The sequence below is a fragment of the Neoarius graeffei genome, chromosome 25, assembly GCF_027579695.1.
Source record: "Neoarius graeffei isolate fNeoGra1 chromosome 25, fNeoGra1.pri, whole genome shotgun sequence".
In the NCBI taxonomy this organism is placed as follows: Eukaryota; Metazoa; Chordata; class Actinopteri; order Siluriformes; family Ariidae; genus Neoarius; species Neoarius graeffei.
Window position 1 is genome coordinate 34,912,586 of NC_083593.1, and position 12,642 is coordinate 34,925,227.

General features: G+C 40.6%; 1 protein-coding gene across 2 annotated transcripts in view; it reads left to right on the plus strand.

The window, feature by feature from the left end:
* Positions 1-12,220, plus strand: part of slc7a1a (solute carrier family 7 member 1a) — a 43,488-nt gene extending 31,268 nt beyond the window's left edge. For both annotated transcript variants that reach the window (XM_060909510.1, XM_060909511.1), the window contains exons 8-12: positions 1,862-1,964; positions 2,258-2,463; positions 2,726-2,877; positions 5,697-5,805; positions 10,281-12,220. In XM_060909510.1, the coding sequence (XP_060765493.1) occupies positions 1,862-1,964; positions 2,258-2,463; positions 2,726-2,877; positions 5,697-5,805; positions 10,281-10,465 (755 nt within the window). In that variant the 3' untranslated portion in view covers positions 10,466-12,220. The remainder of the gene's footprint in view (positions 1-1,861; positions 1,965-2,257; positions 2,464-2,725; positions 2,878-5,696; positions 5,806-10,280) is intronic.
* The last annotated feature ends 422 nt before the right edge of the window (positions 12,221-12,642 follow it).

Consider the following 12,642-nt stretch of genomic DNA (forward strand, 5'->3'; position numbering starts at 1 on the left):
CCATGTTATTGTTTACACCATAAACAGAGAATTTAGACCTTTCTAGAACAGGAGCGGTTTCTATTTATGGTAGTCATGACAAGTCACAATCAACCAGCTTGCACTTCCAGGTATAATTTGGTATCAGACATCATAGATCTTAGGAGCAATTTGACATGGTAGTGATTGATAAAGTAGTTTTGGTTTTAGTAGCCACCTTTTCTTCCCACTTTTTCAAAATCAAGCCTTTTTTGAAGATAATATCTTTCCTTTATATGGATGTTGTTTAAATCTTTACTGAGGGTCAAGAGACACTTCATTTTTTTTGCACAAAGAATGATCAGATATCTTTTAACCCAAAGAGAATATGCTTCTATGAAAACTATGTAGCATGGAAAATTGTCCCATGACATTACAGACAGATGAAAACCGAGATAAAGCAACAAGGTTGATTATTCATCTATTCTGTCTTCCTGTGGTTTGTAGTCTTTAGTGGGCTGTGTAAACATTGAAACTTTACAAGGACTCACATGATTGACTTTCTTCGGTTAAAATGTTGCTAGAAACACTGGGTGATGTCGAAAGATTATTTAAAGATATTTATATTTAGCCAGAAATATTGTTCAGTTTGCTGTGTGAAAAGCTGTTGTAAAACACAATCATTTGCAGTGTTATATTTTGTTTTAACTGTGTGAAATAACTGGAATCTGTAAGAAAAAGCACAAATTTTTTTTTTTTTGAAAAAACATCCATCCATTATCTGTAGCCACTTATCCTGTTCTACAGGGTCGCAGGCAAGCTGGAGCCTATCCCAGCTGACTATGGGCGAAAGGCAGGGTACACCCTGGACAAGTCGCCAGGTCATCGTAGGGCTGACGGAGACAAACAACCATTCACACTCTTATTCACACCTACGGTCAATTTAGAGCCATTTAGCCTAACCTGCATGTCTTTTGGACTGTGGGGGAAACCGGAGCACCCGGAGGAAACTCACGCAGACATGGGGAGAACATGTAAACTCCACACAGAAAGGCCCTCGCTGGCCACTGGGCTTGAACGCGGGACCTTCTTGTTGTGAGGCGACAGTGCTAACCACTACACTACCGTGCCGCCCATTTTGAAAAAAACATTTAACAGATATTCCACAAAATCGAGTCGTACATGAGCTAATGGTTGACGAGGCACGTATCGCAGAGTTGGCTATAAGCCATGTACGACGAGATTGAGTGGAATAACTGTTTTATCCTATCCACATTCACTGGATTTTGAGAAACGGAGCATTTTTATTTTTTTGCAAATTCGATAAATAAAACTATACAAAATGTCTGACAATCATTTCTGCTTAGAATGTAAACAAATTGGCGACATGACTAGCAATTTTTGAAAAAATGCTATAATAATAAAAATAATAATAATAAGACGCATTCAAATACTTTTATTCCATATTTTGTTGCTTTTTTTTTTAGGGTTTTCTTCTTCTTTAGGGTTTTTTGGCGGTTGGCAAACCAACTTAAAGGTGCATTACCGCCACTGACTGGGCTGCAATGTGGGACAGGAGATATTGGGGAGGGACCTATATTCTTTTAGCTATTTCTGTTTCTTTTAAATACTTGATAATTTTGGGGGTTTTGTTTTCGAGTAGAGTTTTTATTTCATCCTTGGTTGGTTCAACACGCGCCGCCATTTTGTTTTTCTCTATTCACAGTATATGAATGGATAGCCTAGTAGTAGAATAGCCAATCAGAGCACGTGATTGCTCATATCCAGTGAATGTAGATAGAATAATCACAAATATCTCTGTCCACAAAGGATGTACTGTTTGACTTTTTTCTTGTGTGTCTGTGTGTGTGCTTTTGGCTATGTTCTTTCTGCTCCTGCACAGCTGTCATGGCTTTCCTGTTTGACCTAAAGGATCTGGTTGATCTTATGTCTATCGGCACGCTCCTGGCTTACACTTTGGTTGCTGCATGTGTGCTGGTGCTCAGGTGAGTTGTGTCAAATCTTTTGTGTGCTTTGACTTATCAGTAAATACTGTAGTACCCTGAATAATATTATAAGTTTTACACAAAATCCTTCGGTTTACTACTGCTAAGAAATAGTGGTAAGCCATGTTTTAAGTCAATATTTGGCATCTAATATCAATAATGCTACTATATTATACTGCTATACCAAATAATGGCACCATTAGTGATGAAAACATACTGAGAAATGACTTAGCTCAAATGTGATCACTGTATGTGGGGGGGAACCTTCAGGGTAAAAGTCCTTTGTGTTGCAGGTATCAACCAGAGCAACTCAATCAGGGCTACCAGATGGCAAGCACACATGAGGAGATGGAGATGAGAGCATCCTTTAGTACTACGAGTATGGGCATTCTGCCTGGCATGGAGGAACGCTTCAGTTTCAAAACGCTGCTTTTCCCTAACAACACAGAGCCGTCTGGCCTTTCTGGCTCTGCCGTCAATGTCTGTGCAAGTCTGCTTGGTAGGACTTGAATGATGGACAAATTAATATTAATCATTTTTGTCCTATTTTTTTCCCCTCAGTAGCACATCATACTTTAGTTGATTTACAGTATGTTAGTTTTTGTTGGATGTTAGTATGTTAGTTTTTAAGGATGATCTGCTTGTAGTCGCACAGTAAACTCAACTGCATGTCAAGGAGTACACACACACACACACACACACACACAAATGTATCCAGTACACTTAAATTCCTGAAGACATTTTTTCAATGTGGGCTGCAGGTTTCCTCATCCTGACTTTCTCCATCATGGCCATGCAGGGTGGTTCTGCCAGATGGAACGTAGCAACCCTTGTTGTGATCGCCATAGTGTGTCTTCTTCTCACATTAATCATCTGGAGGCAACCGGAGAGTAAAAGCAAGCTCTCGTTTAAGGTGAGTAAGGCTGTGCACAATATTGTAGTTTGCTTGTTATCCTTCAAAGAACAATTACACGATTGAGGGGAAATCTGAACCCTCCAGCAAGCCACTTGCAATCAGATCCTGACATTTTTACACTTTAGATTTGCACTATTTTTGATCTTAAGTGTCATGATGTCACACAGGTATGAATCACACAGAGATAAAGCTGGAAATTTGTGGCCTGTTTTAGAAATTTAAGGATCAAACCAGGGACTTTGGAACTCTACGCCACCATTCATTCATTCATTCATCAGTAACTGCTTTATCCTGTTCAGGCACATGGTGGATTTGAAGTTTGTCCTGGGAACAGTATATAGGAGGTGGGAATGCAGCCCGGATGAGATTCCAGTCCATTGCAGTGCACCATGCACACACACATTTACACATAGGGTCACTCCAGGGACAGCACGGTGGTGTAGTGGTTAGTGCTGTCCTCTCACAACAAGAAGATTCCAGTTTCAAACCTCACGGCTGACGAGGGCCTTTCTGTGTGGAGTTTGCATGTTCTCCCAGTGTCAGCGTGGGTTTCCTCCGGGTGCTCCGGTTTCTCCCACAGTCCAAAGACATGCAGTTAGGCTAACTGGCTACTCTAAATTGTCCATTGATCAAGCTTGGAGAGGGATGGGCTCTGCCAAGTTTAAATGCCCGAGACACACCAACGATGGACTGTTAAAATGTCATCACTGGTGCCTCTAAAGCCCTTGGTGGCTGTACAAGGGCCTTAGAGAAGAAGGGCCTTAGATGTATCAATGTACCAGCATGTTTTTGAGAGGTGGAGGAAACCAGATAACACTACTCACTGTACAACAGTGTTTCCCTTAATAAATTATTAAATTATTTCATTGCAACAAGCAGTTCACTTGTGTATGTGTGCGTGCGCACCCAGCTAAGCATCAGTCTAACTATTAAGACAATAAAAAGATATGTGTAAGGACATGTACTCCAAATGGCACATCCATCCATTATCCGTGACCGCTTATCCTGTACAGGGTCATGGGCAATCTGGAGCCTATCCCAGCTGACTATGGATAAGAGGCAGGGTACACCCTGGACAAGTCACCAGGTCATTACAGGGCTGACACAAAGGGACAAACAACCATTCTCATTCACACCTATGGTCAATTTAGAGCCACCAATTAGCCTAACCTGCATGTCTTTGGACTGTGGGGGAAACCAGAGCACCCAGAGGAAACCCACGCAGACACGAGGAGAACATGCAAACTCCACACAGAAAGGCCCTCGTCAGCTGCTGGGGTCGAACCCAGGACCTTCTTGCTGTGAGGTGACAGTGCTAGCCACTACATCACTGTGCCACCTCCAAGTGGCACATGTGTAGATGAAATGAGACAGACTGAGACTTTATATGTATTATTTAGGCCCTGTCCACACAGCAACGGATTCAGGTGACTCCGATACAATTGCTTATCGTTTAGGCCTGGCGTCCACACGGCACCGGCATTTTGGGTGCCCAAAACGCAATCTTTTTGAGAACGGGTTCCAGAATGGAAAGATCTGGCAACGTTGCCGTTGTGAAGTCGTCTGGATGAGTAGAACGGATTTGTTTACGATGATGTCACAACCACATGACTGTGAGTGCTTCACGCCAGGTAGAAGTGTAACGAACTCGATGCGAGTTGTCAACAAATCCTATAACTTGGTTCATGAAACGCGCTTACAAAATATTTTCACTGTGAATATTTATTGTGTAATGGTGCAAAGTGAGAGAGAGAGAGAGAGAGAGAGAGAGAGAGACTCTGCCCTTAGGGCAGAGTCAATCCCGCCAGCAAAAATAGGGAAAAAAAGGAGCGATCTCACCTCTTCAGATGTTGGTTTAAGTCCGACAATACATTCCTCAAAAAGGGCATAGAAGAGCAAATTAATCCATCAACATGTAGCATTCAATTTATTCCAGACCATTAAAGACGCCGCCTTCCGTGTAGAATCATACGTCATCCTCGCCGCCATATTGGATGGGTCAAAGCGGAGAATAAAGATTCATGTGCTGCGTTTAACTGTACCAACAGGTTTACCGTCCAAACGAGATCACATGGGATTACCTTTCACAGGTGAGAAACAACAAATTAATCCATCAACGTGTAGCATTCAATTTATTCCGGACCATTAAAGACGCTGCCTTCCGCGTAGAATCATACGTCATCCTCGCCGCCATATTGGATAGGTCAAAGCGGAGAATAAAGATTAGCTGCATTTAACTGTACCAACAGGTATGCCGTCCAAACGAGATCACATGGGATTACCTTTCACAGGTGAGACTGGAAAAATACTTTTCATTGTATTTGGTCATTATAATGTAATTTTACGAACAGATTTTCCTGACTTTGTGGCTAATATGAAGTCTCGCGCATAATAGTTTATGCGCATGCGTCCTTACTTCTTCTATTGTTTTGGTGTCTCCGAAGGGACCGTCTTACAGCGCCCCTAGAGGTGTGGCATGTGTATTGCATCGTTTTCAGCAAGCGTTGCGTTGCCATATGGACCTGATATTTTACTAATCGTTGCCCATTTGGACGCGATATATTTTTAAATAACATCTCGTTGCCGTTGTCGTGTGGATGTAGCCTTAGACATTATAAACAACCCTGCCAAAATGGACGGTTAATTCCCAGAGTGCCGGATTTTACCAATGTTTGTTGGCTGAGTGAGTGATTTTGGCTTTTCCAAGAATGGTGTTGACACAACTTGAGAATTATGTTACAAATCTAGTAATACTGATATTATTAAATATCACTTCTGCATGCATCACTTTAATGATTTTACATTTTGCCTGACAGGTGCCTCTTTTACCCTTCCTCCCTGTGGTTAGTATGTTTGTTAATGTGTATCTAATGATGCAGCTGGACAGGGGGACATGGATGCGCTTTGCTTTGTGGATGTGCATCGGTATGTGTGATTTTATTATACATAAAGAGAAACATTCTAATCAGGAAATTTGTAAAACTACAGTACTGCGCAAAAGTCTTAGGCACCCTGTTTGTTTGTTTTTCATGCAAACTTTGTTATTGATTTCTATTTTATGACTTCTACATTATCGAGTCAGTCCAAAAACATTGTAAAGTTCCAAACGTTCATTTTCCAGCACAAAATTAAATGTAACAGGGAAAGAATGTTTGTAGCTGAGCAGCATATTTCATCAGAGACCACTTTTCAGATTTAAAAATATATAATGAAGGCTACTGGGTTTGGTGCAAAATTAAGAAGCAAGTGTGACAAAGTGTCCAGAAGAACTGTGGCTGGTTCTGCAAGATGCTCAGTAAAGCCTACAGCTCAATTCCTTATAAAACTGCACTCAAAGGGGTCAAAGGTAACTTTATTGTCCCCAAGGGGCAATTATTTGTGCAGCCAGCAGACAGGACAAGACACACAAAAATACAGCAAAAACATAAAATACCCACAATACTAAAACACAGTAATAAATAAAACTAAAAAAAAAAATACATTTAAAATAATTCAGACAAATTATTTAAAATGGAGATGGAAGATGGGATAAAAGAATTCCTGAGTCTATTTGACCTACATCTGGGCATGGAGTACCTGCGGCCTGAGGGGAGTAGCTTGAACTGGCAAGACAAGGGGTGGCTAGAATCAGCTGCAATAGATTGGGCCACCTTTGCCACTCTGTTTGAATAGATGTGGGAGAGAGTGGGGAAGTTGATGCCAGCAATCTTGCTACATGTCTTGACAATGCTCTCTAGTCTGTTTTTGTTTCTCATAGACAAACAACCAAACCAGCAGATAAAACAGAAGGTTAAAACAGACTCAATAAAACAGGAATAAAACATTCTCATAAAAGTGGGATCAATGTTAAAATTTCTCAATTTGCGATAAAAGTACATGCGCTGATGGGCTTTGGCACATACAGCCTCAGAGTGTGATTCAAAACATAACTTGCTGTCAATTATTGTGCCAAGGTACTTGTACTCTTGTACTATCTCGACAAGTTGACCATCTATGGTAGTAGACGGAAGAGGGGGGCACTTTTTCCTAAAATCAATGACTAATTCTTTGGTCTTGGAGACATTTATGTTTAAAAAGGAGCACTTACACCAATCGCTGAAATCCTTCACTACTGGTCCATGTTCAATCACACTTTCATCCAGAAGAGAGACAATAACAGAGTCATCCACAAATTTAAAAATCTGACTTCCATCATATTGGGAACGGCATTCATTTGTATATAAAACAAAGAGGAGAGGGGAGAGGACACATCCTTGGGGGGAGCCAGTAGAGGATAAGAGATTACCAGATAGGACACCATTTACTTTAACCCTTTGGGATCTGGAGGTTAAAAAGTCAACTAGCCAGGCTATAAGCCCTGGGTTAATGTTGTGTGTCTATAAAAGTCTGTCTGCTAAAATGTGAGGTTGAATACAATTAAAAGCTGATGAAAAATCAATAAACAATAAACGTGCAAATTTCTTTGCACCTTCCAAGTGGTTAAGAACTGTATTAAGCAGGCTACCTGTAGCGTCCTCAACCCCCCTACCTGCCCTATAGGCAAATTGTAAGGGGTCAAGTTGGGGATGAATTATATCCAAAATTTCCTGTTTAATAATTTTCTCAAAAGCTTTCATAATAAGGGATGTGAGGGCCACTGGTCTAAAATCATTTAGTGATTTAGGTCCTTTAGTCTTGGGTACGGACACAATCACTGACTCTTTCCAAAGGTGAGGAACCTGATGTGATTGGAGAGACTTATTAAAGATGAAAGCAAATATGTCAGACAGTGGCTCTGCACAGCTTTTAAGAAGATGGCCACCAATATTGTCTGGACCAGGGCTCTTCCTTTCTTTCACCCCCCTAAGGACCTTTATAAACTCTGTCCTTATCAATAGTGATGGCAACAGGTTGCTCTGCACCTAGTTCCCTGTACACAGACAATTCCTGAGTAAAATCATAAATATCAAAACGGTTATAAAAGGTGTTCAAATCATCTACAAGCTGAGAATCTGTCTTGCCATCAAAAGAGAGGACTTTTTTATGATTGGATTGCAAGCCCATCATTGACTTCACACCATCCCAAGCAGGGCGTGACTTGCCACTACTCAATAGGGATTCAACTTTATATTTAAGTTTGGCTAATTTGAGCTCCCTCTTAACTTGCTTCTGCAAATCTTTATAGATGGTGATATCCCCCTGATTAAAGCTAATATTCATTTGATTAATAATACTCTTAAAGGATTTTGACACCCATGGTTTGTTATTTGGAAAAATGAAGATGGCCTTTTTAGGAATTATTTCATTTTCACAGAAACTTATATAAGCAGAAACAGTCTCAACAAGTTCATCCAAGTTAGAACATGATTCCTTGAATAAATCCCAGTCAGTGCATGAGTAACAGTCCAATAATTCCTGTGTGGATTCCTCAGACCAGACCGGAACCAAACGTCGCTCAGGTTTTGTTCTCCTCAGGACAGTTTTGTAAACCGGAACCAAATAACATTATGGTCGGACGAACCGAGCGGAGCTCTACTAAAGGACGTGTAGGCTCTTTTAACTGTCCCATAGCAAAGGTCTAAACATTTCATATGTCTTGTAGGACAGGTGACGTATTGAGAAAAGTTACTTAGCGACTTTCCAATCCTACAATGATTAAAGTCGCCCATTATAAAATTCGGCGCATCAGGGGCGATGCTTTGCAGCCTTTGCACCGTCTGTGCTATTACCCTAGATGCAATATCAGCGTTCGCCCTCAGATGAATGTAAACAAGTGTGACAAATATTTGTGGAAACTCTCTCGGCAAGTAGTAAGGACGGAGAGAGACAGACATAAGTTCAATGTCACGGGCGCACACAGTTTCTCTGACCGCAACTGTGTTGCACCAGTTCTTATTAACATACAAGCACAGACCACCACCAAGCGATTTTCCTGTTGCTGCCAGGTCCCTGTCAAGTCGCAACGGTACTCCAAAACCATCGATTTCCAAGTCGGGCTGGAGATCCTGCTCCTTGAGCCACGTCTCAGTCAGTGCAATAAGGCAGGCATTCCTATAGTCCGATATGAATCTAACATTTGCTTGGAGTTCATCCACCTTACTCCGGAGGGATTGTACATTGGCGAGGATTATCGAGGGGAGAGGGATCCTCCGGTGACCCTGTCTTTTGAGCCTCTGGCGGACCCCACTGCGGCTACCTCTTCTCCTCGCCCTTGTCGGCCTTGTCCCCTGGTCTCCCCTGGAAGGATCATGCCCGATGATCTCCGATGGGAAGACTCCAGCTGGGTCCACGATTCCTCCTCCTGTATCCCGGAGTAGCAGTAGAAACTCCCAATTGTAACGGAGGTGGCAATCCAAACACAACACCCGCAAAAAGTGACCAAAAAGTGTCAGAAAGAGCAGAAAACCACTCAGCTTGAGGGGAGTCATTGTTTCCGAAAAAAACGTATGACATATAAAATTTAAAACTGACAATGAACTGTTAGTAATCACACACAATCATTAGAAAAAGCAAACAAACAAACTTAACGCGCACAACTGCTGCTGCGTGTCGCCATTGAACAGCGCCACCCCTCATTGTGTATATATAAAGCAAAGGGTTGTCTCACACCAAATATTGACTTTGTTTAATTTATTATGGCTTACTGCTGTTTTATAGTTTGTTTGTTTGTTTGTTGTTTTTAAAGCTATTTTTGGTCTACAGCATTTCTTTACGTGTGCCTAATGGTGATGATACACGGGGCAACTTTTTGGGCAATGTTGCCGAGCAATGTTGCTGGCAACGGGCAACTAGGTGAGACACAGGGCAACTTTTCAGGGCAACTAACAATGGGCAACAACAGTTAGCAACGGCAGTTTACAGTTAGCTAAAAAAAATCGATGTCTTAATTTTTGCTGTGACCATTTAATCAAGCTGTCGTTTTTTAGAGCTTTGGTGAGGTAAATTCCTCACCAAATAGAATATTAAAATAACAACTTACCGGTGTAAAAACAGATGAGGAGTCTCTCCATCTCTTCACTCCACTGACACTGAGCGGCCACCATATTTGTTTGAAATTTCTGATCCGAACCTCACCGGAGGTCACATGACTCGATACTCGCATTCTGATTGGCTTATCTCAAAAAGTTGCCAGAGATTATCAAAACCATTCAGAAAGAAACAATGTTGCCCAATCTCAATAGAAAAGAGTCAAAACGCAATTGCCCAGCAACATTGCTCGGCAACATTGCCCAAAAAGTTGCCCCGTGTATCATCACCATAAGACTTTTGCACAGTACTGTACATTCTTGGCCGTTTTTGGTTAAGAATTGTATTTTAATTAAATTATAATTGATTTGTAACTTTGAAAAATTGTGTAAAAGGATTTAAATAATGGCCTCAGTAACACACCTTTTCATTCTTGATCACTCATTACTTCCCAGGTTTTATTATCTACTTTAGCTATGGAATACACCACAGCTCAGAAGTTGCTCCGACTTATTCCCGTCCAGACAAAGAGCCTGGTGTGTGTAAATCCACAAGTACTAACCGGGATGACACATCCCCTGAGAAAGAAGCGTTCCTCTACACCAGGCAGGAGGATGGAGATGAAGATTGTGAGCTCTGATACTGAGGATGAGATGAGCTTCAGTACTGCCTACTTGACCTTCCCTCTGAACTACAGCACTCAGGGCTGCTGAAGAGCACAAACTGTTATCAGGCCGCGCATGAGGAGATGCAGCACTGTGGTTGATTTTTTTAAATAATTCACTTCCTCATGAGCGGCTGAGAGCCCTGTTGTTGGATAGTGATTTTTGGAGATTTTAATTTGCAACAAAAACAGTTAAAGGACATTTTGTCTGAAGGCAACTTGGAAATTTTTCTTAGGTTCAGTTACTGTATATACTGAGTGTCCAGTTTAAGACAGTGCCCACTGTGTTCTCTGATTGCGCCCTTCGTCATCGAATTGCACTTTTACAATATTACACACGTTACAACTGAATTAGAATGATGCATAACCGCAAAAAAAAAATCAGGGACACGTTGCCTTCCATGGACTTCTATTTAACAGTTTAATTTGTTTTATGATGAAATCTGCTCCACACAAGGCTTAGTGTTTCTTATTTAAGCCCTCACTCGCTTTCTGAAATGTTACCTACTAGTCTGAGCTGCTCTGATCCAGATTTAGTACAAGGGGTATTTATAGAAAGCCCTACTATTGCCACCTGGTGGAGTGGTAATGAACACAAAGGAAGATTGAAGCTCATTCAGTATACTGAGAGGATTATATTTCCAGTACTGGGTAACTGTTTTGTCTTTGCAGACTTATTTGCCTCATATAGCTCTTTGAAGCTGCTAATTTAAAAAGTCATCTGAAGAATATTTGAAGAGTTTGTAGGACAAAAACCTGTTTGGTTAAGGTAATAAACTTTTCCATAATTGGTTGCTTATTGTTGAAGATATTAACAAGATTAATGATATTTAACAATTATTCGTTGAAGGCAAAGTGAATATTGGTGATTTATTATTCATATGGGCCACTTTTTCCATGGAACAAAAACGTATTCTATTCCTTTCTAGTGGGCTTATTGATGGCACGCAATATTATCATATTGGTTATCCTCCATGTATTACGCCACTCTCCCCAGTGGAGAGCGAGTGTGCAATATTATTACAATATTGCACGTTATCAAGACAACATGACGTCACATGTCAGAGCTCGTGAATATCCAGTGACAACTTTTCTGCTGCGCATACACACAATCATTTCTTTGTCTGCTGGGAAAGAGAAAAGATGAGGCTAATCCAGTGCTACTGCTAGGTATAGCTATGCGATAATTAAGGACTAAATAAATAAACTAAAAACTGAAACCGAAGATGCACTGAACACCCGAAAGGCTACCAAAATTTCATTATATATTCTTCACGCATATTTACAAGAAAAAAACATACTAACGGAGATCGAAAAACTGGAAAAGAGACACATCGGAGATGAAAAACTTCTGAGCTAGCGAGTGACTGTGACAGTTTGTAAACAAACGTGGCCTTGAGGTTTGCTTCATTAAAAGTAGAAGATTTTGAGAGAATTTTGGCTGCCAGGTCGCGCTGTTGTGTGTAGTTGTCGATGTTGATTTTAAAATTAATGAAGTAAATTACATCGGGAAATGAATACTTACTGTAAGTCTGAGTGAAAAATGCTGTGACAAACATGCGTGGAAAAAGTCTTGGGACAGAAATCTTAGTTTCTCAGTCACTAGCCTGTGCTACTGATGAACGCTATAGCGGCTGTAGGCAACTTTATTGCCGCACCAACTTGTGGGTAAGCTAGCATTGGCCTTCGAGAATGCTGATATGAAGCGCGTGTATGTATAATAATAATATTAGCTGGCATTTTTTCATGGTATATCAGATATATTCCATTCAGCTAGAATGATATTGAACTGGTGTTCAACTCTTTCAGTATCATGCTAGCTGAATAGAATATATCTGATATACCATGAAAAAATGCCAGCCAATATTATTTAAATAATAACTGAGACGAAGTTGAAGTTAGTAGTCACCGATATTCGCTGAGCCTGAGGCGGACAATTGTTTTAGTATAAATACACAGGTGATTTATTTTTTAAAAATTGTATTAAAAGTAATTTACTTCAAACTTAAAAAAATGGCATGCAGATATACAGTGGTGCTTGAAAGTTTGTGAACCCTTTAGAATTTTCTATATTTCTGCATAAATATGACCTAAAACATAATTAGATTTTCACACAAGTCCTAAAAGTAGATAAAGAGAACCCAGTTAAACAA